A 25,235-nucleotide genomic window follows, 5' to 3' on the forward strand; every position below is an offset into this window, starting at 1 on the left:
AAAACACGGCCATTGTTTTCCACCGAGAGAAGCTCTGCTGTGGCTGAAATGCTCACAAATATATTACTAAGTCAGAGCTGTCCCTTATTATTTCCCAAGGAGATCATGAAGAAGTTTAGTGCTTTGCTTAAAGCCAATCTAACATCCCAGTGGACACAGAGAACATTAAATTGTGTAACACTAGACAGGCAATGCATTGTTTCAAGATGTGTTAGAAAATAATGCTCACGGTTTTTATTCTGACTCCTTCATGGAGCTGCAGACCATTTAGTACAAGAATGTCATAGGAAATGTAAAACAACAAATACAGCATTTTCTGTATAAATGCACACAGCTATCACTGTGTGCATTCAGTTTGTGCAGCACGGCTGTAAATGGGCACAAAGACACTCAGCAGCTACACTGACAGAGAATCTCCCTCTGTTTACACTGTAATAATGCTCCCCTTATCTGGAGCCCTTAAGTCAGATATAAACAGAGGTTTAATCCAAATAGAAGCAGTAAGATTAATGGTGATAAGAGGAGAAAAACATGGGTACTTACTATCCCTCTATAAGCCAAGTGCATTTAGTCTTGTACTTATAGTTAACTGGACCATCTGTGAGAAAGCCTGACAGGTCTGTTAACCTGCAGAGAGAGATACAGGGAGGAAAGAGACACAGGTTAGTGGTTTATTAATGGTGATGCTCTCAGAATCACAGTCAAAATATAAGGTCTGGGGATTTGTAAGCTCTGCCCTTTACATAAAAAGAAAATCATCTCATGACCCCCCTGCAAAACAAAGAGATTCTTTCTTACATCTGGGATGCTCTCCACCAGTCAGATCATGGGACAACTGGACTTTATGTTTGATTTACAACTACAGGATTAAATATATCACAGTGCTACTGTGCCTGCATACAGACAGAGAGGAGGTCATGAGACTGTGTCTAACATTTCTAAAGCCTTTTCTCACTCCTAGCTTGTCACAAACAGATGCAAAGCTCATTGCAAGTCCTTCAGCATCAGAAATAGAAGCCATGAGACCATTTTTAAATCTTTTCCTGGTAGCATCATAATCACAGGACTCATTAGAGAGCCAACCAAGGAACTGAAAAAGAAGTGTACTGTCTAATATGCTGTCAAAGTGTGAATTTTAACTAACCAAATAGAGGTTTTTACTGGTGCCTACCAAATAACTCCCCAAAACAAAACTGTAACAATAAATATCCCTCATTTAGTTTCAATGAAAGGACTTAAAAAATAGATGCGAATTTGTACACTGTGATTTGACTCTGTGTTAACCCTGCACCTGCACAAATGTTACAAAACTACTTCTATTAGTTTTTGGTGTCTGTGGTCCTGCTCAGATTTGCTGCATGTTTCCTGAGACAGAGCAAACCAGAAGGATGTCCCCTGAAATTCAGGTGCCTGTGTATTTTATTCTTCAACTTCAAAGCAACACTACATAGGTTTCTGAGCCTAAAACTCTATGTGTCTGACTCATTTTGATGGCATTCTGACATTCGTTATGCACATTCCTGGAGCCATTGTTGGTTTGAAGCATCCTGCAATTTGCACTTCACAACATATTTTTCCAACCTGGAGAATCACATTACACCAGCAACAGGATATCAACACAGTACCCATTTTGAATGTGCACCATGACTGATTCATCAAAGAAACCCAAGAGAACATTATCGCCCTTCATAAGGCTGGAGTACACATTGGGCTGACTTTTGCTGGCCAGAGAGAGCTCAGAGAAGAGACAGTATGAAAGAAGAATGCTGAACTAGACTTCATTAGGGGGTGCCACAGTGTGAAGATCAGGTAAAGTTCAGTAGTACTACTTCAAGAACTGAAGTGTTGTTATTGGTTAATATCAAACATGACATTTTGGGCCAAAAGAAGAGATTATTTTTCCCCCCAACTAACAAATTAATTTGTGACAGGTGAGGGTGCCAGGATTGGATATAAAAGTAACATCCGCCAAAGGCTTAATCTTTTCAAATGAAGATGTATTTCTCATTGATAGATTGTAGAGAACTTCGGTCTTTCAGCATCTACAATGAAGAATATTCATAAAAATTTTCAGGGAGTCTGGGGAATTCTCAATGGGTAAAGGCCAAGGATCCAAACTGCTGTTGGATGGTCAAGACCTTCGACCAATCAAGCAGCACTGCAGGAGAAAGAATCGTTCAACCATGACTGGTTGAATGGTGGACTGTGGTTATTTTAGCAGGACTATGCCCATAGACTGTATATAAAAGATGGACGGAGCCTCCATGACGTCACCCGCAGGTGCTCTTAGCTTTAGCTAAACAGCTAACGGAGATAGGTGGGCTACAGCTACGGCATGCTGTTAGCCGGCTAAAAGCCGCGTTTGTGATACACTCTCCCTTCTAGCTGCGGATATTGGATACATGTCAATCAAAAGGACACGGCCCTAATTATGCCGAATTTCAAGATTAAATAACATCTAAACGGATGAGTTAGAAAACCCCCTCCCCGGGTGTCATGAAGGTAAAACTTGACCTATCAATCCTAAAATGGATTTCTGTACCAGGCTTTAAACATGTTTATTTCTGCTGTGAAGTCGGCCTTTTTAACATGGAAGTCTATGGGGATTGACTCTGTTTTAGAGCCAGCCCCTAGTGGATGAGGGGGGAACTGCAATTTTTTGCACTTCCGCATAGGCTTCAAATTTTACTGCTGGAGGATGCCGCTTGACTACCCCAGACCCTGAAACCTTGAATGATTTTGGATTGAGTAAGAATGAGTACAGAATTTTCAGAAAGCATTAAAAAGTCTCATTAAAAGGAAGCTGATGAAACATGATCAAGACTAGATCACAATTCCCATCATGTCACAGAAAAGTTGGCCTAAATCACCCTGGGTAGCTATACAACTAAAACATACCCATACCATGATTTTCTGTTAGAACTGGTCTGGATATGTAGAAGAATCACAGCTTTGATCTTTCGTCTTCAAAATGAAACCCATGGTCCATTTTCAGACCAGCAGCTTCCACTTTCTCTGCTCTCCTGCCTGCTGTGCTTATCTGCACTACTATGGATTCTGCCTCACTCTGCTCCCTTTGCTTTGTTGTTTTTTTATTTTGTTTTTAATCTTGAATCTGCTTTTCACAACCTGCCTTCTCTGTCCTTCTGGTGTCCACAAAATCAGCATTTTCTAGTAAGACATTTAGTTTGAATTTTCATCACCTTGTTGTTCATCTACAACACCTAAGTTTCCTTCCTTCTCAGCAGGAAGTATCATTACACCATCATTCACAACACCTGCCTCACTTGGATTATCACCTGATACTCAGCTTTCACACTTCATCTCACGCATGAAGCTTTTCTTTTAATGTCTCTGCAGAACATTAGGCTCACAGCCTCATTCATGCATCACAGACGCCGAGCCACTATTAAAATTAGGTTAATGTAGTCTACCTTTTCTTTTAGCATGATGAAAATAAACCTTTTAAGTCCCAACTCCTGCCTCCTCCCCCACCAAGTGTCACTTACTTAGATGAATGTATCAATATATTATTGATTACCATTTTCTCAGCCAGCAGGAAGAATAAATGTCTCTGAACGAGCTGTAAGGCTCCGCCATGATTCCTGGCAGACAAGCATTATGCCTGTGAATAGATAAAACATGACATCCCACCAATGTCAAGGTAAGACATGCCACTGTTGCTATAGCGATCCCAGCATGGCATATTCACATGGCAGCAGTGAGAACCACACAGAAAAGTGTGCAAATCTGTGTGCATTAGGAAGAGGTCATAGTTGTCAGTCAAATCAATCCTTTTGTGCAGAAGAAAAAGGTAAAAATGAGCACACATACATGTGTGCATGTTACATCACACACAGTGAAGATGTCGCTGCCTGCCTCGAGCTGGACAGTGTGTTATTGTAGGAGTGTGTGTTTGTTATCTACACCTACTGTGTCACTTTGTGGGGAGACACAGAAAAGAGAAAGAAAACAGTAAAACCTATTTTTCTGGAAAAAAAAACAAACAAACAAACAAAAAAAACATTTTATATGAGTGAAGCATTAATAGATATAAATGAATGAATGAATGTTTTTAACATGTTAGCATATTACATGGAATGATTACATATTTCATCGAACATTGCTAATTAACACATTGGAAAAGGTCTAGGAAGAAGCATAAGCTTAAATAATCCTAGCCCTTATTCAAAAGTCTGCTGTTATACCAGTTCACTTCCTGGTTTAACATGTTTACAGATACAACTATTGATAATATTTTCATAATATACATAAAACAAAAACTTAAACATATAGCAATAAGTGTAAACTCTCAATAACTGTCAACACTGTTCGTGTTCTCTGTACCATGTGAAAACCAACAGTTTGCACCGCTTCTTGAACTGGTTTATGCTGGGACACTGCCTGAGCGCCCCACTCAATCCGTTACACAACTTAACTTTGTATAGAAACACAAAAAGTTTTTTAATGTTGTACAACATATATATATATATATATATATATGTATATATATATATGATAGCAGACATTGAGGACAGCTACAAGTACCTTGGAATCCCACAAGCAAATGGCAACCTCGAACAGGCCACAAGAAAAGCAGCCACAGCCAAATACCTCCAACAAGTAAGGCAAGTCCTAATGAGCCAGCTCAATGGCAAGAACAAGGTCCGGGCAATTAACAGCTAGTTCCTGCCGGTCATCACATACCCTGCGGGAATAATAAGCTGGCCAAAGGAAGAGATTCAGACCACAGATGTGAAAACACGAAAGCTCCTGACCATGCATGGAGGGTTCCATCCCAAATCCAGCATCCTGAGACTGTACAGTATGCACAAGGATGGAGGCAGAGGACTAGAGAGTGTCAGAACCACTATCCAGGATGAAACATCCAACATCCTTGAATACATCAGGAAGATGGCCTCAACGGACGATGTGCTCGGTAAATGTCTCAGGCAGTGGAAAACAGATCATGTGGTGATGGTGGAACCATCATGGGAGTAAAAGCCCCTCCATGGGATGTACCGCTGACAGATAACTGAAGTGGCTGATATGGAGAAATCCTACCAATGGCGAGAAAGGGCTGGACTGAAAGACAGCACAGAGGCACTGACCATAGCTGCACAGAAGCAGGCCTTGAGCACCAGAGCAATAGAGGCCCAGATCTACCATACAAGACCCCAGGTTTAGACTGTGCAAAGAGGCCCCTGAGACAATCCAGGACAGTACAGTACAGTACAGGACACCAAACTATAAACACAAACTTTGATATTTTGTATATAACATTAGCATATACCATTGGCTGACAGTCAACTTTATTATAAAAAATGATAAAATATTCACAAAATATTATGAATATTATAAAATATTCTTTCTGTTAAAGAAAAAGAAAAGACCTTGGCACAGATACCAGCCCAGTCACCAGGAAATAAGGTTTATTCTGGTTTCCAGAAAGAGAAAATGGAGACTGAGCTGTCAATATTTGGCCATCCTACTTAACTCTGGCTCAGCAAGTAAAAGAACAAGGCAGCTTTTTACAAAATTAGAAAAGCACTTTAAAAGGGAGAAAAGTATTCTGTGAGTTATTGTGAAACACACAATAATCACAATCAGTACAAGAGATTAAGAGTATTTCAGCCAAATTGTGCTGTGTCAGAGGATGAGGAGCAAACAGACTGCAACACAGCAGGACTGCAGAAAATGCTCAAATCCTGCCAATAAAACACAAACACGTTAAACACATGACTTAAAGCAGATGACAAAGACAAATGCATTAAGTCAGGAACGTCTCTCCTTCCTTTCACTTCCTCTCGCTCTATCATTCCACCAATCCCTGCTGATCACACATAGATCCTCTGGCTATAATCCCAGATTAGATTAGAGGACAAATATTCATGTTATGCTGCAGTGAAATCTGACTTAAATGGTGAGGGTACTGGTGATGAGAACTGATGAAATATAAATGAAAAAAAAATCACATTTATGAGATGTTATGTCTTTTTTCACAAAAATTCCAGCATTTCACACACACACCACTTCTTGAAAAGCTGATGTAAAAATGATGTAGAATGAAAATAAAACATGAGATTAGAGCTTCATATTATTCCCTTAACTCCACTAAAATCTGCAGTTGCTGCAGTTTGACAATGTGAAATGAAAATGAAGACATAATAAGATCAGCTGAAATATGAGAGGCAGTAAAACCTGCCTCCAGGCTTTTTGTTCTCGGTTATTGTTCTGCAGACAGAACACACAACCGAGCCAAAATGAGTATAAAAGATACAGTATAAGCTGAACAAGTTATTGACAACCATTCACACTCATCTTCATTAAGGTCTCAACTCTGAATATCTAGTTGTAAATGTCTTTACTGACGGTTGAGGTGAATTATTCAGACCCTAAACTTTTCTAACCTCTTAACAATGAACCATTTGATTTGACAATTGACAAAAAACCTTCTAAATAGAGTAAACAGGAGAATAATTCTCTGCATTTTGTCAAAATTTACAATTAATATTAGCATTTTGGCAGCTGGTTGAAAAACAAAAACAAAATTAGATTAGTTTAGCAATTTATTCATGGAAAGCAGCTTAAAGCAATATGTCAAATATTAAAACGGATAGAGATGAATAATTCTGTAACAGTGTGTGCTCATTTTAAAAGGTTCCTGGCTTGTATTTTCTCTCTACACCTGAGATTTTTCAGGAACATATGCTGCCTTCAAGACCACATCTTTTCCAGGGACTTCCATGCCTTTTTCAAAGATTCTTGACCTGGACTGGACTTCCTGCAGGCTAGACCTGTCCATAATGACTAGGAAATGTTGGAGAAATCAGAAACAACCACAACCCTGCAGCTTAACATGTTCTGCAAGAATAATGAGGTTAAAAACACAAACACCTGAACTCATCACCATTCTGTTTTCTCATCTCATGCCTTTTAAGTGCTGTGAGAAGAAATGGGAGCCTTACAAAACTTTATTTCGCCTCTTTTTGTACTGTGTTGCAGTCTAAGTTGCAAAAATAATTGTCTATCATCAAATAAAATTAGGTTGATAAGACAAAACATTAAATATTTTGGGTTAAAAATTTTCTGATTATGGGTTGCATGGAAAAAAAAGAAACGGTTAAGACAGAACTGCAGTAAAACAGACATCATTCTGTTGCGCAAATCATTGCATTGATGTTTTTCTTGTAAAATTTCAAACAATATCCAAGTTTAAATGATTCATTCTAGTTTTATTTACATATTACACACAGCATCCAGGCGTCTGGAAACAAGGTTGTTGAACTATGGGGCAGAATTTGCTCTGTGTCTGGATTTTCTGGTTAAGTAAAAAAAAATGTGAGAACAGAGAGACCAGACTCAGCCCATCTATGGACACAAGCAGGAGGTAGATCACATTCATACTTAATATCCAGCTGACTGAAGCTTCCTACAACCCCAACAAAGTGTCACCCCAGACGCCTCCAGAAAAGCCTGGCGGGGGGAAGACACATATGTGGGCAGGAAGCTATCACACACACACTCCCAGGCATCTGAGGTGATAAATGGTGACCAAAAACAGCAAATTATCCATGACTTAAGTCACACCTTTCACCAAAAATCACAGCATGGTGATATGAATGAATATATATGAAAGGATGATGGAGGTGGAGAAGGAGGAGGCACGGTGGGGGGCAGACTGAGCAGGAAGATAAAGAAAGAGACAGGGACGAGAGCGTGAGGTATGGAGGAAGAGAGTCCGGCACCATTTGAAATATTCATCTGCTCCTGGTAAATAATTGATGGCGTACAGAAGACCGATGCATGAGGGATAGACGGATAAATGGATGGAAAAAGAGCAAGAGGGGCAGACGGTGAGAGAATCCAATATCTTCAGGTAGAGATGGGACAAATCTCCAGTTTAATTCACTCTGTCACCCCCTCCTCCAGAGGTGGCACGCTCCACCCTCTGATCCTCCTCCCTGTTCATATAATAGCCTGCTGTCACTTCATCATCTATTCAAATAAAAATGATTATTCTACAGCAGCTTCCAGCAGGAACCACCTGTCTTGGTTTATAAGAAATAATGTTAAAAAGTTGCATTCATGATGAGTAAAATATGACTCTGCATCACAGGAAAATGCAACTCAAATCATCTGCATCTGCAGTTTTAGTTCCATTTATACGACAAATGAATGCATGCAGTTATTATTCAGCATGATCTCACAGCAATGTCACCTCACATGTTGTTTCTATGCATTTTAAGCTTTTCACATTTCATTTTACAGCATTAAAACACTCTGCCTCATGTTTCAGATTAGGAAAAATGTACAAGTCTGAGTGTTTTCCTGTCATGATAATTAAATAGCTCTGCATTAACCGAATGATGCATAATCATAAAACGCAGCATGGCCTATAAAACTACACTGACAGAGAATTACTCATGAAAAACCTTCATGATTTCTGCAGGAAATATCAAACCAACAATGTAAACCATTTTATATTTTTGGCACGTCCTGCCAGCTTTTATAGTATATCTACCACATCTTGGAAAAACAAGGATTCACTAAATCATTCTTTTTAGGATTTTAGGAAACATCCCAGAATTCAAAAGATGGATTCCTTAATATTAATAATAATATTACTGTCTACATGTAAAAAACTTGTAACTCATCCAGCTGCCTCATTTGAACAGTGGACGGAAAGAGTATTAAAGGTCCCATATTATACATTTTTTGAACAATTTTATATGGGTGTCACAGGTCAAACAACATTGTTTTCAAAGTGTATTACTCCAATTTCAGCCCTGGTCCTTAATTTCAGCCGTTCCAAAAGTGGCTTCAATGAGCTCTACAGAGAACGGGTTGTTTCTGTGTCTGAACCTTTAAATGTTTATGACTGGTGCCTGTCCACACCCACTCCACTCCCCTCTCTGGAAGAGGATCCGACTGCTGCTGGCGCCCACTCTGATTTTAGAGGGTGGGCTCAGCTAGCCGGCAAGGCGGGTCAGTGGCAGTGTCCACTACCAGGAGCAGAGGTGATTTCCCTTCATGAGGTCACAAAGGGAAAGAGCTCAGACTCACCCATTTGAGCACACATTTAGTTAAAAATTGGATAAAGCAAGCGAGAGAGGACACCGAATTTTAGCATTTTTGGGCCTCATAAACAGGTTATGAGGACACATATGACTGTTAGAAAACCTTTAGAAAGTGAATTTTGCATAATATGGGACCTTTAAATAAATGAAATTGAGAATGCAACATACCTTTTAAGATTGTGCCCAGAAAATTTTATCTATCTTTGGTCTAAGAATGTAGATGGGATGAGAATATGTATATATATATAACAATGAAAAATCTGTGTTTTTCCAGACAGAATATTTTCTTTTGTTGGAAGAGCCACCAAGCATTGAGGCTATGCTGTTGTTGGCCACTTTTGCCTGTTAACAGTGTCAACAGGCAAAAGTTTTTTGCTCATATTTGACCCACATCTGATTTATTTATTTATGACAGTCTGAGCAACAGAAATGTGATTTTTTTAAATTTGACCCAGGCCACTTTCATGTGTAATCCTAGACGAGATACGTTTCTAATCTTTTTCAAAGCAACCTCAGTCTGAATGGTCACATCATATTTCATTCAAACAGACATCCGGAGGCAGGATGCAGCAAAATCAAACGTACCCAAAATACCAAAATAGGAATCATTCTTTCTCAAAGTCTGCTGACAAACTGGTCTATGCATTTATGTCACCATAGACTGGACTGATACAATCTCCTTTTAACTGGTTGTCCAAATATTTCTCTATGCAATATGTATATTGATTAACTGCTTGAGCTTTAGCTTCACATGTCCATATTTTTTTTTTAAAAGAGTTGCTTATTTTGCAAAAATGAAGGCAACTGGTAAAAAGGAAACACTGAAAGATCTGTGGTGGGAAAAAAAAAGGGGCTGAACTTGTGCTTTCTCTGTGGTGTCACACTGTACAGCTATGCCACAGCTAATGCATCAGCATGTTTAAGATTTAATGGTTTCTGATCGCCAAGTAAGGAAATCAAATTACACTGGTGGCTGCTTTTCAGAGGTAACAGCAGTAATGTGTGCGGTGACACCCCGGCTGTCTCCCTGCCAGACTGAGGCTCAGCAGACTTTCTGTGGCCTTCACAGATGAAAAGAAAATGAAGTTATGGGTTGACGAGACAGTTACAGGGTGCTTAGAAGCAGTCCTGTTGGATGCAATTCTTCTTTCATCTGCAGCTACACAACAAAAACAAAAGATTTCCTGACTGCTGGGCTGCACAACAACACAATGACGCATTCACAGAAGAAACATCTAATCATCTACACAGACAAAGATTATAAGTGACACATCGTGGTCAGCTGAGAGTTAGCTGAGAGTTGCATCGACGTGAGTAACAAGATGACTCACACATGTTTTGGTTTAGCTCGACTCTGAGGGAGCTCCGTGAATTGTTTTCATTCCCTAACCCTTTAATCATCCCACTACACGGCTGCTCTCAAACTGTACCATGAATGGCCTTTTAAAGGAGAGAGAGTTATAATAAAGTGACCTAACTTAACAAAAATGTAATCCCACATGAGAGACAACAGGTACACACACACATAAATGCACATTTGAAAGAAGAAAAAAAAAATCATCCAAGAAATAGATTACTCCTTCACTGTGCAGTGAAGGATGACCATAATTAGAAAACACAGATTACTGTGCTGACTCAGTCAAATAAAACATGATAATCCACAACACAGTGAAACTCCCTGTCGGGCCAGTCAAAACACTCAACTCTCCTCCAGCTGCAGCGACCTTATCTCACATAGATGACAAAAACTTTGGCAAAACTGCATCACACAGTCATGTAAGTGCTGAAACTGCATTCTAGTCCCATGGAAGGATATGAAATAGTTGTGCTTCCTTTAAAATATTTACTACAACTAAGTTTCCTTTGTGTATTCTGCTGAGGAGTTAGTATTCATCACAGAACAAGCCAGTAAGAAAACTATTTCACACCAAAGGCAAAACTAAAGTAGTAGTAGCCTTTGAGAACATCTGGAGCTCTAGAGAGCTAAACAAAACAGACTGAAAACCGGATCTTTGACTTCAGGGTGAATTCTGTGCTGCTGGAGGGTTCCAAGAAGTGGATGATGACAAAGGCATTCATCAGAAGATGCGTAAAGAAAATCACCAGCATCGAGTTGTGGAAGACGACGCAGCAGGAGTCGTTATAAATTTTCATTGTAAAAGAAAAAAAATAAATAAAAGAAAGGGACTGGATCGTTGGCATCCAAAAACCAGGAACAAGCATCACCAGAAATGCTCTGACATGGAAGGAAGAGAAAGGAAAGCCGGTCATGAAACTCCTAAAGAAGAGCCCTGCAGGTGTACATCAGGAGGGAAGGCCTTATGTGAAGTTTATTTAAAGCAGAAACACAGACTAGGGAAATGTAGAAGTCTCTTGTTAACGGCCAAAATTCCTGAAACAACGGGCCACATAAATACTGACTTAAGAGCAACAGACAAGAGGATCAACAATGAGGTCCCCGTCAGTTCTTCTGCCAGTCTCATCCCCTGCTTCAGGTTCCTTCCAGTTGCAGCAGATATGCCGGCCTCCTGTTCACCAATGCCCCAATGTAAGCTCATTTAAAGCAAACACAGCTAAAGCTAAAAATAACCGATGCTTTAGAGATTTAACATTTATGACTGCTGCATGCACACTAACAATTTTTCTTTATTCATTTTTAACTGATTAGCTAAGAATCTTCCAGATTTATTACTGTGTTCAAATGTCTCCAAGCGTAATCTTTGCACCAGAAATTGTTTATTTCTCTTTTAAATACTGCCACAGTTGTAAGGAAAAGGAATGAGCAGCAGAGGAGAGTTTGTGGGTTGTGCCCATAAAAACATGCCAAATCTCTGGCAATGCCAAACAGCTCACCCTGACAAGGCGGCATTTATTAGAGACTATCTTCAGGTAGGACGGAAGATCACCTGAAAAACACTCGAGGGATCAGCTTGGATGTGCTGTTGGTGTCAGAGTGGCCAACATGCCACTGAGGCCTCCCGTTTGTTAAATAAAGAAATTGTAAAAATGTCAATATGTCGTGTTTCTTCATATTTTTATCATCCAGTGAAATAAATTACACTTAACAAGAGGTATTAGCAGAATCAGCTTTTTGGCAATGATGATGATTTTGCAAGTTTTCATAGTCCCCGTCCCACAATTGAATTTTCTTTGCAAATATGGCACAATTTAAAAGGGAAATAAACAGGCTGTCCTACTATATGAGATTTATTACTGAAAAGCATTGTTACAACCAGCAAAAAACTGTTAACAATTTTTTCTGATTTACTATGGGATCAGGTTGCATCTAAATTTTATTTTCTGATCTGTGCAGAATATTAGGAACTAAGATAACCTTGCTGTTGTCCTTTAGTCGTCCATAAGCTGTTTTTATGCTGCCTGACTGTTGCAGCTTTGATGTACATTAACTTGATGTGTCTAGAAGTTGATTTGTCACTGTCTGTCTTTAGCAGGCAGCGTGAAAAGACTTTAAATATTTGTGCTTCATTTTAAATCACGTATTTGAAAACTTTTATACTCACAATGTTGCTCATTATCTCATCATTTCCAAATTTACAGGTCAAAACAATATCACATTTTTTATGTAACCTGAGACTTTTGGACCCTGAAAAAGATATGTTGATATGTAAACAGTGTAAAAATTTATAATAAAAAACAACATTTCCATTGTGACCTCAGATGGAGGTTTTATTAGAGTCATGTAAGATGGTCTCAGTTTATTATCCCATCCCTGATTTACAACTGTTACAACACAGACATGAAATTTCATGAAATATTCCATGTTATACTTCAGTGTCCTTGAATAATCTGTTGTTACGGGGAATCTGTAGCACAAGTCCCTAGAGGAAACAGATTATCAGCGTTCCCCACATAACTGCACAGCTTTATATACTGACTCTGTCCTGCTTCAGTTGTCTTTTAAAAGAATCCATACATTATTTCACTGGAACAGCAGCAGAACATCCAGCTTCCAGTTTCCACAGCATTTATGGCTGAATTAAGTTGGAGCAGTTTTCTGATAAAACTGCATTATAATATTATCTGTGACATGCTTGAAAGCTGTGGGAAATTCCATGAGTGGATAAAACACACAGAAAATAGCGGCAGAGCTGCATTTGGTCAGTGATGGATAACCAGACAACCTAGAGATGACAGCTGCATTGTTCACGCTGATAAGCATGCTCTCACACACAAACATGAAGGTTCAAGGGGTCTTCAAGCTGGGCCAACAGTGAAGATTAAGAGGTATGTGTGTGTTTGCTTGTGTGTGTGCGCACCGAGAGAGAAAAAAAAGGGGGGGGGGGATGAATGACCAACAATTGAATAACCTTGACCTTCTCTGCAGATATCCTTTATTAAAAATCAAGAAAAGCCCTTCTGTGGGGAATAACGAGGGCAAGGAGCGTGCGCTCGTGTGTGTCTGTGTGTGTGCGTGTGTGTGAGAATGGGTGAGAGGAGTGTATGATTGATGTTACTGGGTCTCTATCACCTACAGTAAAGTCATGGTCCAATGGCTTTCACACAGCACATCATTCAGCCTCAGCCAACACACACACACACACACACACGCACGCACACACACACACACACACACACACACACACACACACACACACACACACACACACACACACACACACACACACACACACACACTATTCCTTAAATAAGGTCAAAGCAAAGCTAACAGGAACATGGCCTGTTTAGATAGAACACAGTCGACTAAAAGAGAGACCAAAACAAAAAATAAATAAATAAAACGAGGACAGTAAAGAAAACAGAGCATGAAGGAAAGAAGAGAGAACAAAGAAGAATATAAGTAGAAAATAAGTAAGCTACATGAAGGGAAAAAGAAAAGTACAGGACAAAATTGGGAAGAAGAATAAAAAATAAAAAGAGACGAAAAGGAAGAGAAGAATATGAAAAAAGGTGGAAAAGTAGGAAAAAAATTAAGATCAATGGAAATAGAAGAGAAAAATACGGACATAAAAAGTAAGGAGTAAAGAAAAAAGAAAATATAAATGACAAAATAGACAGATGAAACAAAAAACAAGACTGAAAATGAGAGAAAAAGAGGTAAAAAAGTAGGACATCAATAGAAATGAAGAGAACTGAATATAAGAACAAAGAGAAGAAAATACAGGAATAAAGATGAAAAGAACAAAAGAGGAAGAAAAGACAAGAAAAATGGAAAGAAAATTAATCCAAGGAGGAGGAGAAGGGTAAAAATAAATAAAATGTGGACATTTTAAAGAAAAAAGAAAGAAAATGAGAACCAAACGAAATGAAGCAATGAAGACAGGAGGAACATAAAAGATGAAGAAGATAGAGGAAGAAAACAAACACTCCTCCATTATCACACATCAAGCTGCATATGGATGCAAACATCCATACGCATGAGATGACTTTGCTGTGACCATCTGCCTCTGTGGGATGTGAAAGTCATATTCAAATATTCTTCTTCTGATGTTTTAGGCCCCGGAAGAAGCTCCTCAATCCTTTAAGCTTTCTCTTGAATTCAGCTCAGGTTCTCTAATGACTCTCCAACACTAAAGGTTCATGGACTTCATGAGTCAGTCTATTAACCGATGCCCCGGACCCATTAACCCGAGGAAACGCTATACACAGCAGAGACAGTTATACAGCATTAGCACTGCTCCTTTCAAAGCACATCACTGAGCCAGAGTCACGGAGGTAGTGCTCTAGATTAGACTTCTGGTCAATTCACGCACCCACTGAAAGAAAACAGAGCCATGAAAGATGATGTAACAGATTACAAATTCATTGTTGTTTTATGTTGTCTTTTTTTTTACTGCCTCTGTTCAGCTCAGAAAAACACTCATTTTAATGCTCCCATGAAATGTCTCGACAAATCCTAAACCGTAACAACTCTGCTTGAGGCGAGCCCGAACAAGATGGCAGCTTGTGTGAAAACTCCTGACAACTGTGCACATAAGTTCCCCCCAAACTTTTCCAGTAACAGTCTGAACAACACAGATCAATTTTTTTCAAGTGCAACTCAGGCCACTTGGATATGTGGTCTTAAATCCGATATGTATCTGATCTTTTGCCATGTCTGAACGGCCAGGTTGCATAAATCCGACCTACACATCATTGATACACGACAGATGAGCGTCTTGACGTGACAGTGGCTGTGTGCACCCTATTCCTTACATAGTGCCCTATATAGGGGTCACGCCATTTTGTAGGTGTGTCCGAATGTCCAGAGAAAAAAGTAGTGCACTCAAAATTACCCACAATGCATCTTGAAAAGTAGTGAGCATTGATGGTCACTAGACGGGTCAATATAGACCACAATGCATTGCAGGCAGAAGCTCAACATGGCGCAAGGTGGCGAAAAAACATTTTTTATTGAATAGATATGCAACAAAGAATAAAATATAACAAGGAATAAACATAAAAATATTTATACACAACTTTGGATTGGATTTGGAATCACATCTTGACGTGCGTTGTGGTTGCCGTGGTGACGGCTGGTAGTCATGTGGTCTGCGGCGAGGGAAAAATAGGCAGCTTCGTGTCCGAATCACCAAGAGAATGAGTCACTATGTAGTGCGCTATATAGTGCAGCCCTATGTAATGAATGAGGGGTTAGGGAGTAGGGTGGACATTCGGACACAGCCATTGTTCTTTATGTTTTACATAAAGGTTCTGTTCGTCGTACAAAAACTACTTATCTGTACAGGCGCTCACAACACTCTCCCATCACTCCTGGCTGCGACTCTGTATCCACACATCTCTCTGTACAGACGCTGCTGCTACTGCTCCACAAAATGCCATGGCCACAAATCTGGCTCTCCTCTTTTGTGATCTCCTCCTTAATCAACGCCATTAAAAATGTGCAGGCTACGGTTGGAGAAAAACTTTAAAATTGCAACAAACGCTCCGCTGTTACTTAGAGATGGGATTTATGGCTCTTTGAAGGGAGCCGGATCTTGAGGAGCCGTTCCTTTCAAAGAGCCATTCAAAAGACTGGCTCACAATATCTTACTAAATTTCACAATATAAAAGAATGACAAACAATCAAAATATGTACCTATATAAAATCTACTATACAAGATTAAAAAATTATAGGAAAAATATAGATTAAAAAAGGATAAACCTGAGCAAATTCTAGTAAATGTTTTGGATAGAACTCACAGTATTTGTTTCCAAACAAAACTCTCTGCCCATAGATGCGTCACATGAATGCAGCGTGTTGGATATCAGACTTCTATGATGTCACAAATGTTATTTATTTTATTTTCAGTTTACTCAACTGTCCTACTTCTAATTTACTTATTTATTCATTTATTTATTCATTCAGTCATTTTTAGCCGGCACGACCCTTTCCCAGTGGCCTCTCCAATGCCCTATATGGCTGATCCTTACATTGACAGGCCAGATTACGTACGGATTGGGACCCCTCATTCCACTCAGGCCCAGAAACCTGAGTCCCACCTCCAGCCTGATCCAGTTGATTTAATCAACACGACCCGGAGTTACTTCTGGTTGGTCAGTCAATAGGTGGACTATTCCTCATCACACTAGATGAGATGACTGGACTTAAAGTGACATTGAGTTGTTTGTCATTGTTTGCTTTTTGTTAAAATGTGCCAGTGGTTTGAATTTTCTGCACAGTTCATGTCATGTTCAAACATCTTTTTGTTGGTTTTGTTGTAAAGTTCTTTCGACTGTTATAAAAGGAAAAAACATTTTGGAAAAAGGAATTTACAGAAAATGGGGATTTCACGCCAAATGTGTGTAGCTGTGAATTTTCATTTTTGTATTTTTTTAGTGCATTTTAGTTAGTCATTCCACTGTATGGGACTCTGTCATGTATGCCAGATGTTTCAATATTATGCTGTCGTTCACCCTGTTTGGCTAAAAGGTCTTGAGATGTTTGACCATGTATGGAAGCACTTAATGATCAGTCTGTTCCCTTGTTGTGTGTGGCTGGGGACAGCCTTTTTTCACCAGGGGGGTAATGTAACAGTTGTAATTGTGGAATGGCCCTTTAAGACTACTTTTGGTTGTCTTCTAATGATGACGTCAGCAAGATGCTTCGCGAAGGGAGGAGATCGTCTTGCGCACTCTTGGACTGCAGATGGACATTTTGGGAGCTCAGCTCTTTTTCTTTCTTTTTCCCATTTGTTGTGACGGACATGTTGTGTCGCACTGTTTTATTTATGTACAATGAGACAGTAGCCGTCCAACCGGGCTTTATATGGTTAATGAATGTCATTTTATTAAAGAGCACGCACTGTGGAATCTTCAGTACCAGCGTCGCTGTGAGTTTGTCAACCTTGTGGCAGCGTTATCTGGCTAACTGGGCTAATTCCCCGTACCACAACACGCTCCCCCGTTACAAGCTGTTAAACTCCATCTCGGTAGAGAACAATCAGGATGAAATTAAATGAGAGGTGACAGCTAATGAAAAACGCATTGAGGAAGCTGAAGCTCGCATAGTCGCTACAGAGGAAACAGTGGCTGCAGCGACACAGCGTCTTACATACCTAGAAGAAAAAGCAGAGGACTTGTAGAAACCATTTGGTTCTTCGGTCTTAAAGAAGGTGCTAAGAGTAAGAGTCCCTTTCTGGACTTTATACATTCTATGCTACTCCAATGGCTGGGCACCGAACCCGACAAACTTTTATTACTCACTTTTTCTTTTGGTAATAATAATAATAGTAATAATATGTGCTCTTGTTCAACCTAAACACTTTGAGAGAAACATTACCTAAGAGGGGTTAACCCTAATCTTCTTTCTCTGCCTATTCCTCAGCACAGGAATATTGTTTTTTTTTTCTCCACACTAAATGTGTGCTGTTGTTGGGTAATTGTTACATGGGAACTAGGCCAGGTATTGGGAAGGGGGTAGAGGGGGCCCCTCATTCTCTACCAATATTTTTTTCTTTTACCTGGTTGTTGGTTTCCTATTGTCTTTTCACTTTTGCTGTGCCATGGTCAAATGTACACGTTATAACATGAAAATCTCAGGATGCCTGATACACTTGACATAATAAAGTTTAATGTCAGAGGCCTTGGCCATCCAATTAAGCAGAATTCTGAAAAAGAAAAAATAGCTGTGGCTTTCCTACAGGAATCTCATCTGTCCAACGAGGAGAACAGAAATCTTAAAAAAGACTATGTCAAACAGGTTTATTTCTCCAGCTTAGAAAAGAGGTACAGAAATACTTATTTATAATAATTTGCCTTTCATATTTAAGAAGCAGCATGCTGACTCAGAGGGCAGGCTTGTACTAATGATGTCTACATGTGCATCTTTAGTAATGGAAGATTAGGACGAGCATAATCATTTATTCCTTTGTGATCCCACCATAAGAAATATAAAGCTGCTGTAAAGCCAGGTACACACAACAATTTTTTATGAAATTTTTTATTTGGTCGAGGCCTCACACATGAAGATAAAAAAAATCAGTGTTGATCGTACAGTGTGTGGTGTACTCCACATGACGATGTTGTCCCGCAACTCATCTACTATCTAGTCCTCTGAATCAGACAAACGTGAAAACATTAAAATTTATGTTATCAAACGAAGAAGAAGAAACATAACAACAACTGGCAACAAACGAAGAAGAAGAAACACAACAACAACTGGCAACAAACGAAGAAGAGGAAACATAACAACAACTGGCAACAAACGAAGAAGAAGAAACATAGCAACAACTGGCAACAAACAAAGAAGAAGAAACATAACAACAACTGACAACAAAGGAAGAAGAAGAAACATAGCAACAACTGACAACAAAGGAAGAAGAAGAAACATAGCAACAACTGACAACAAATGAAGAAGAAGAAACATAGCAACAACCGGCAACAAACAAAGAAGAAGAAACATAACAACAACTGGCAACAAACGAAGAAGAAGAACTATAGCAACAACCGGCAACAAACGAAAAAGAAGAACCATAGCAACAACCGGCAACAAACAAAGAAGAAGAACCATAGCAACAACTGGCAAGAAACGAAGAAGAAGCACCATAGCAACAACCGGCAACAAACAAAGAAGAAGAACCATAGCAACAACCGGCAACAAACGAAGAAGAAGAACCATAGCAACAACCGGCAACAAACGAAGAAGAAGAACCATAGCAACAACCGGCAACAAACGAAGAAGAAGAACCATAGCAACAACCGGCAACAAACAAAGAAGAAGAACCATAGCAACAACCGGCAACAAACAAAGAAGAAGAACCATAGCAACAACCGGCAACAAACGAAGAAGAAGAACCATAGCAACAACTGGAAAACACAACACCCAGCATGGAAGGGCATATATAGGACGAGGGAATGATGGAGGTCTTGGGACTATTGTTAACAGAAAAAGCCAGAAATGAAAATAAATAACAGACTGGAGACGGCCTGAACACGGACTTTATTTACTTCCTTGTTCCCCAGCCAGCTCGCTCTCTGATTGGCTACACTCCGTACCACGTCACCACCCAGGCAGTCACAACGCACGAGTCATCAGTGTTCTTTAGAAATCGGCACTGAAATATTGAACATGTTCAATATTTCCGATTTTTGGCTATGACCCGTTTCGAAGCAGATTATCAGGACAAATCTACTTGTAACACACCTCAGACCAAATGATAATTGTATCTCACGATAATTGGGCTTTGCTGTCCGAGGTCAAGAAGAGGCAAAATCGGGACAAAAACAGCCCAAAAATTGTTATGTGTGTACCAGGTTTAAGTCACTGGAAATAGATTTTCTTTTCAATCCTCTGGTCACCAAATAAACACCCAGTCAATAAATATGATCACATGTTTCTACCTGTTGGTTAATTGGCTAGACGTCTGCAAACCATCTTTGTATCTTGGTGCTAAAACAACCAAAATGTTTCAAATTAATATTCCAATTTGGCTGTCCTAAGTTTCAGAGGTTCAATTTTACTCAAAATTTCTATTTATCCATCCATTTTCTGGACCATTTATTCAAAATCCGGGTCACAGGGAAGCTGATTTGAGCCTGACTAGCAGGTGAAAGGCAGGTACACCTGGACAGGTCATCAGTCCATCACAGGGCCAACACAGAGAGACAAACGTCCACTCACACTCATTCCTAGGGAAAATTTAGAGTGACCAGTTAACCAAACATGCATGTCTTTGGACGGTGGGAGGAAGCCAGAGTACCCGGTAAGAATCCACACATACATGGGGGCAACATGTACACTCCACACAAAGTTTCTAAAGAATACAAGACTGAACATTCAGAAGTGTGAGGCTTGACGCTGCTGTTAGAACAATGCAAAAACCCCTTCAAACAGTCCTCTCCAGGTCTAATTTAATTTTGTCTGAGCTTCTTTATGATCCAAGGAACCAACATGAAATCTAATTAAAGGGAACACACACACTCAACGTGAGCTTGTCTAATGCAGACGGTTCACATATCTCCTTACAAGAACTCTGGTGCCGGTGTCCTTTAGCAGGATTTGCTTCCCAGTACTGAAATATTCTCTCTGTCTGATGTTGCCTTTCTACGTTGGTTGGTATCCAGTGAGAAAAATTACAGCCCAGTCCCACACCTCCAGAAAGAGCTCATTTTACATCAGGCTCATAACAAAGCATCTCACTCGTAAAAAACACTTGTGCGCCCTGACAGGTATGCTGCAGTGTAAGTCAGCGTGGAGAAATTAAGTCTGTCTTGCACTTTGTTTTGTTGTTTTCTCTTACATTTCCCTGATATTGCGCGCAGAGTGTGGTCTGCTCACACACATTTATGAGCTGCTGGTAAAAACAGAAGCAAGACATGTCAATATCAGACCCACTGGCCTGAACAGGCACTGTTTACATCAGCTCATCTTAAACATGAAGGCACTCGATTAAACACAAAGCTAAAACAGACCATTGAATTAGTGCATTTCATAAGAATAATAATTGATTTTTGGAATAAAAGTTAATTTTATTGGTTAGTTAATTGGTTCCTCCAATAGAGGCAAATACAAAATAGACAAAAAATAAATAAATAAACTAGATAAACCAAATTAACCAAAAGGGGCATATATACAGAAGAAAAGGCTTATATTACAACTATAAATTTCCAAAATGAATACTGACAACACTAGCTTTAAACACTGTGGGAGCAGATATTGCTGAACAGTAGATGTATTATGGAAGGGGGAAAAAAAAAATCTAATAAAAATATTTACACATCAAATTTGATTGCACATAAATTTTTAATATTTAGAAATATTTTTTTTTTCTAAATATTTGATTTGTTCCAACAACAGTCAAAAAAGATTAAATGCTCCCTTTTATTCCTTTTAACTACAGCCTTCCCTTATTTAATTTTATACTTATATTCACTTTCATCACACGTTTTTTTTTTTTATCTAAATCCTGCTCGAACTAATTCTGAAAATGAGTTTAAACATGAAGTAATGTTTACACAGATTTTTTAAATATAATTTTTCTCACTATTGATGGGCAGTACAGGAGTGTCGACATATTTAACTGTAATTGAATCATGTGTGGCAGGACATAAAGAGGTAGTCACTTGCCTGGTGGTGGGCAGCATCAATGTCAGTCAGTAAGGCTTTTCAAGTCAAAACTGAACAATATTACATCACAAAAGTATTTCCCAAACATAATACTTTCTGATTAAAACCACCTATAGTATAACTTTTAAGGAATCAACTAAATCAATGCAATGGAAAAACAAAGGAAGTGCTTTACACAGTTTAGGTATGACTGCTTAAAAGCAACAATCCCAATTAAAAGCAAATTAAAACAAAAGAAAATGTGGAGCATCACTAACAATTAGTCGATAAGTGATCTGATCTGGAGGAATCCAGTTTTAACAATTCTTAAATGCAAAGGAGCTTGTCCAGTTAGAGCCTTATAATTTAGAGCAAGTTCTTTAAAACTAATTATTGGAATTCAGTTAATTGACTAAAAATCAACTGGTAACCAGTGAGGAGATAATGAACAAGAGTTTATTTATTTATTTTTCATTAGTTCGTTCCAGTTTAGAGCCTTGCTGTAGCATTTTGTATAGTCAGAACACAATGTTAGGACTTTATTGGAAGTACTATAATAATGTAAAAGGAGCAGATTAAGCACAGATAATCATATCAATTCAAGTACTAACACTAGGCTTCTTCATTTTGGAATATTCCATGTGGAACAAGCAATTTTAATTAAACTGAGCATTAAAGTGAGTAGTCACCTCCTCAGTTAGATTACTGTGTTGCTCATACTTGGGTGACTATGAATAGATCTAATTAAAGAAGCTAAAACAACCAATTACACAATTACTCAATGCAGCCACAACAAATGAGATCAACATGGACCTTTGGAAGGTAAAAAGTACAACAAACACCCTCATCTACACATTTGTCCCCAGCATCAAATTCCAGGATGTTCACATTTCTGAGGATCTCCATCCTAAACAAGAGGACTCACCCACATTTTGTCTTGAAGAAACATAAAAAAAGCCATCCATTTCCCAGATTTACCTACTGATGTGCTGTTGAGTCTATCCTGCCCATCATCATCACAGTGTGGCATGGAAACTGGCCAGATAGAACACTCCACATCACCAGTATCCCACAACTGAGGGTGTCCACAGGGAGCAGTGTCTTTGGAGAGCACAGCATCATCAAAGATGTAGCTCACCATGCCCCTAAGCTGTTTTTCCTCCAGATGCTTCAGGAGTCTCCAGTCCAGAATCCGCAAACTCATGAATAATTTTACCTGATGGCACAAATCTTCTCCCAGTGACACTCCCTTTGCATACTGGAAGCACAAGTCTGTATTTTATCTGTATAAAAAATGTAAATATACTGTCCAATTATTATGACCTGTCTCTGTCTGCACGCTTTATATCCAGTCTTTATTGGACATTAAAACATATTAATAGTACAGTGTTTTTTTTTAAAATCACATTTATTTTATCTATATGTTTGCATCTGCATATATTCTACATTTCCTCAGCTAACTATACTGTATAAAATCACAACAGAGTTGAACCTAATTAGAACTGACTCAAATTTTCCAGTCAACTCATCATCATTCAGAACAGTTGCTGACTTTGGCAAGGGTGTAGCCTCTGTCTGAATCTCTGTAATCTTAAATTTGTCCCTTTTATTGCCCCATAACTTAGGTGGGAGGGCTTATCATTGTGAAACCTTTTAAATACCTTGTAAATAGCCTCAGTAAAAGAGTCATATATCGGAAATGTTTTGCTTAGTTTTGTTGCAGAAACACTAATTAATCAGCTGGTTTGTGAACCCAAGTGTGAGTGTTGCGTTTCACTCTTCTGCTTTCCACACTTTGCACATGTATGTGCCGGACACATGCATGTGCTGTGTGCAGAAATAGAGCCTTTATTACAGTCTGACAACGGGATCCTGTATTATTACGGTTTGCACCCAGCCCAGTCAGACCACAAGCTGATTATACACTGCATCATCCAGGCAAAACAAGCATGTGTGTGCGTGTGTGTGTGTGTGTTTGTGTCCGCCCTTATGGTGAGCCCAAACACATGTGGTCTGCATTAAAATGCTATTGTGTGTTATGGGTGTGCAAAGTGTTGCCATGCTGACTGAAATCACTATGCTGTCAGCCTTTCACTTTTATTATAGGGCGATTTCCTGGACTCTGCATTTACACACAAAATTCCTACACCCACCGCATACACTCCACACACTGTTTTATAAAAACAAAGGGTGTAAATGAGTAAGACATCAAGAATAATTAAATTCAAGGGTAATAATGTTGGTTTATGCAGTTAATCTCTTAATGATGTTGCCTGAATCTGCACTGAGGTCAACATATTTAGGGGAAAAAAAAGAATTTGAAATATTGCCCATTGTACATACAGGATGTAGTTGGATTTGTGTATGCATTTAGTTTATTATTTTGTTTCTTGCTCATATTAACTAGACACTACATGTTTCAGGTGTGTTTTACTTTTTAAATAAAGACTAGACTTTCTGACCTTAAAACTCTGCTTCTGTCTGATTTGGATGTCACAGTGACGCCACAGTGACATCCATTTTGTACAGTCCTGGAGGCGTCGTTGCCCTGTAGCATCCCGAGGCTGAGAAACTGCAGTTTGTTGATATCAGACCACTTTGATGTAGATTCTGCATTTTATTAACAAGAAATGTACTCTATTAAATAAAATAAGTCATGAACATCAACACACAAATCATATCCTTACTGGACTTTACATACTTTCAATAAACAAGCATGAGACAAACGAATGAAACCTAAACAGTGAAGCAGCAACATGCCTGGACATCGTTTCTGATTACAGCACGTCTTCATCCGCAGTGTTAATAAATCCGTTAAAGCACTTACAAAATCATACTTTCTTTGTTAATTTACACATATTGTCACTTGACTTGTAGTTTAGTGTATTAAATTGCATTTGATTGTTTTGTATTTTCTGTAACCTAATTTGATATTTGATATTGTTTTGAACAAAAACAATGGAAATGTTACAATTTAAAATTAAAATCTTACTAAAGTTCACTGTAACTGTTTTATTTATTTATTTTTTGTATAAATGGCCCTTTACTAAATTAAATGATTGCTAAATGAATAATTTAAACTAATTAGCCTGACTGAGTTTCACATGTCCTTATAACATTATTACCTTTACTTTCTATAATTCACATTTAAACTGTAGGTCATCTTATGCCCTGCCAAGCACAATGCCAAAAGTTGTTTGCCTGTAGTGTGTATGCATCACATCCACTGCACCTCTGCTGCCCTAGAAAAAGTTCAGGCTCAGGATTTTTTTTTAACTTTAAGCCCTGTATGAGAATCATGCATATACACTCACCGGCTACTTTATCAGGTCCACCTGTTCAATTGTTTGTTAACACTAAGTAATTAAGCAGCCAACATTTTCAAGACGACTTTCTGAAGTTCAAACTGAGCATCAGAATGAGGAAGAAAGGGGATTTAAGTAAATTTGAACATAGCACGACTGTTAGTCTGATTATCTACAGCAGGGGTGCCCAAAGTGGGTCCTCGAGGGCCGCTGTCCTGCAGATTTTCCAATGTTTTCTGCTTCAACACACCTGACTCAAATTAAATAGATCCAACGGCCTGTTAAGTTTTGCACAATGACTCATTAATTTGAGTCAGGTGATTTTGGAGCAGGGACACATCAAAA

At 38.9% G+C, this 25,235-nt stretch overlaps 1 protein-coding gene across 7 annotated transcripts in view; it reads right to left on the bottom strand.

The window, feature by feature from the left end:
- The window catches only part of atrnl1a (attractin-like 1a), a 317,476-nt gene that overhangs the window by 278,499 nt on the left and 13,742 nt on the right, over positions 1 to 25,235 (bottom strand). For all 7 annotated transcript variants that reach the window (XR_006013321.1, XM_042010699.1, XM_042010700.1 and 4 more), the window contains exon 2: positions 544 to 627. Coding sequence is in view for 6 of the 7 variants with exons in the window: in XM_042010699.1 (XP_041866633.1) it covers positions 544 to 627 (84 nt within the window). In the remaining variant the exon portion in view is untranslated. The remainder of the gene's footprint in view (positions 1 to 543; positions 628 to 25,235) is intronic.

Source organism: Melanotaenia boesemani, chromosome 16, assembly GCF_017639745.1.
Source record: "Melanotaenia boesemani isolate fMelBoe1 chromosome 16, fMelBoe1.pri, whole genome shotgun sequence".
Lineage (NCBI taxonomy): Eukaryota > Metazoa > Chordata > Actinopteri > Atheriniformes > Melanotaeniidae > Melanotaenia > Melanotaenia boesemani.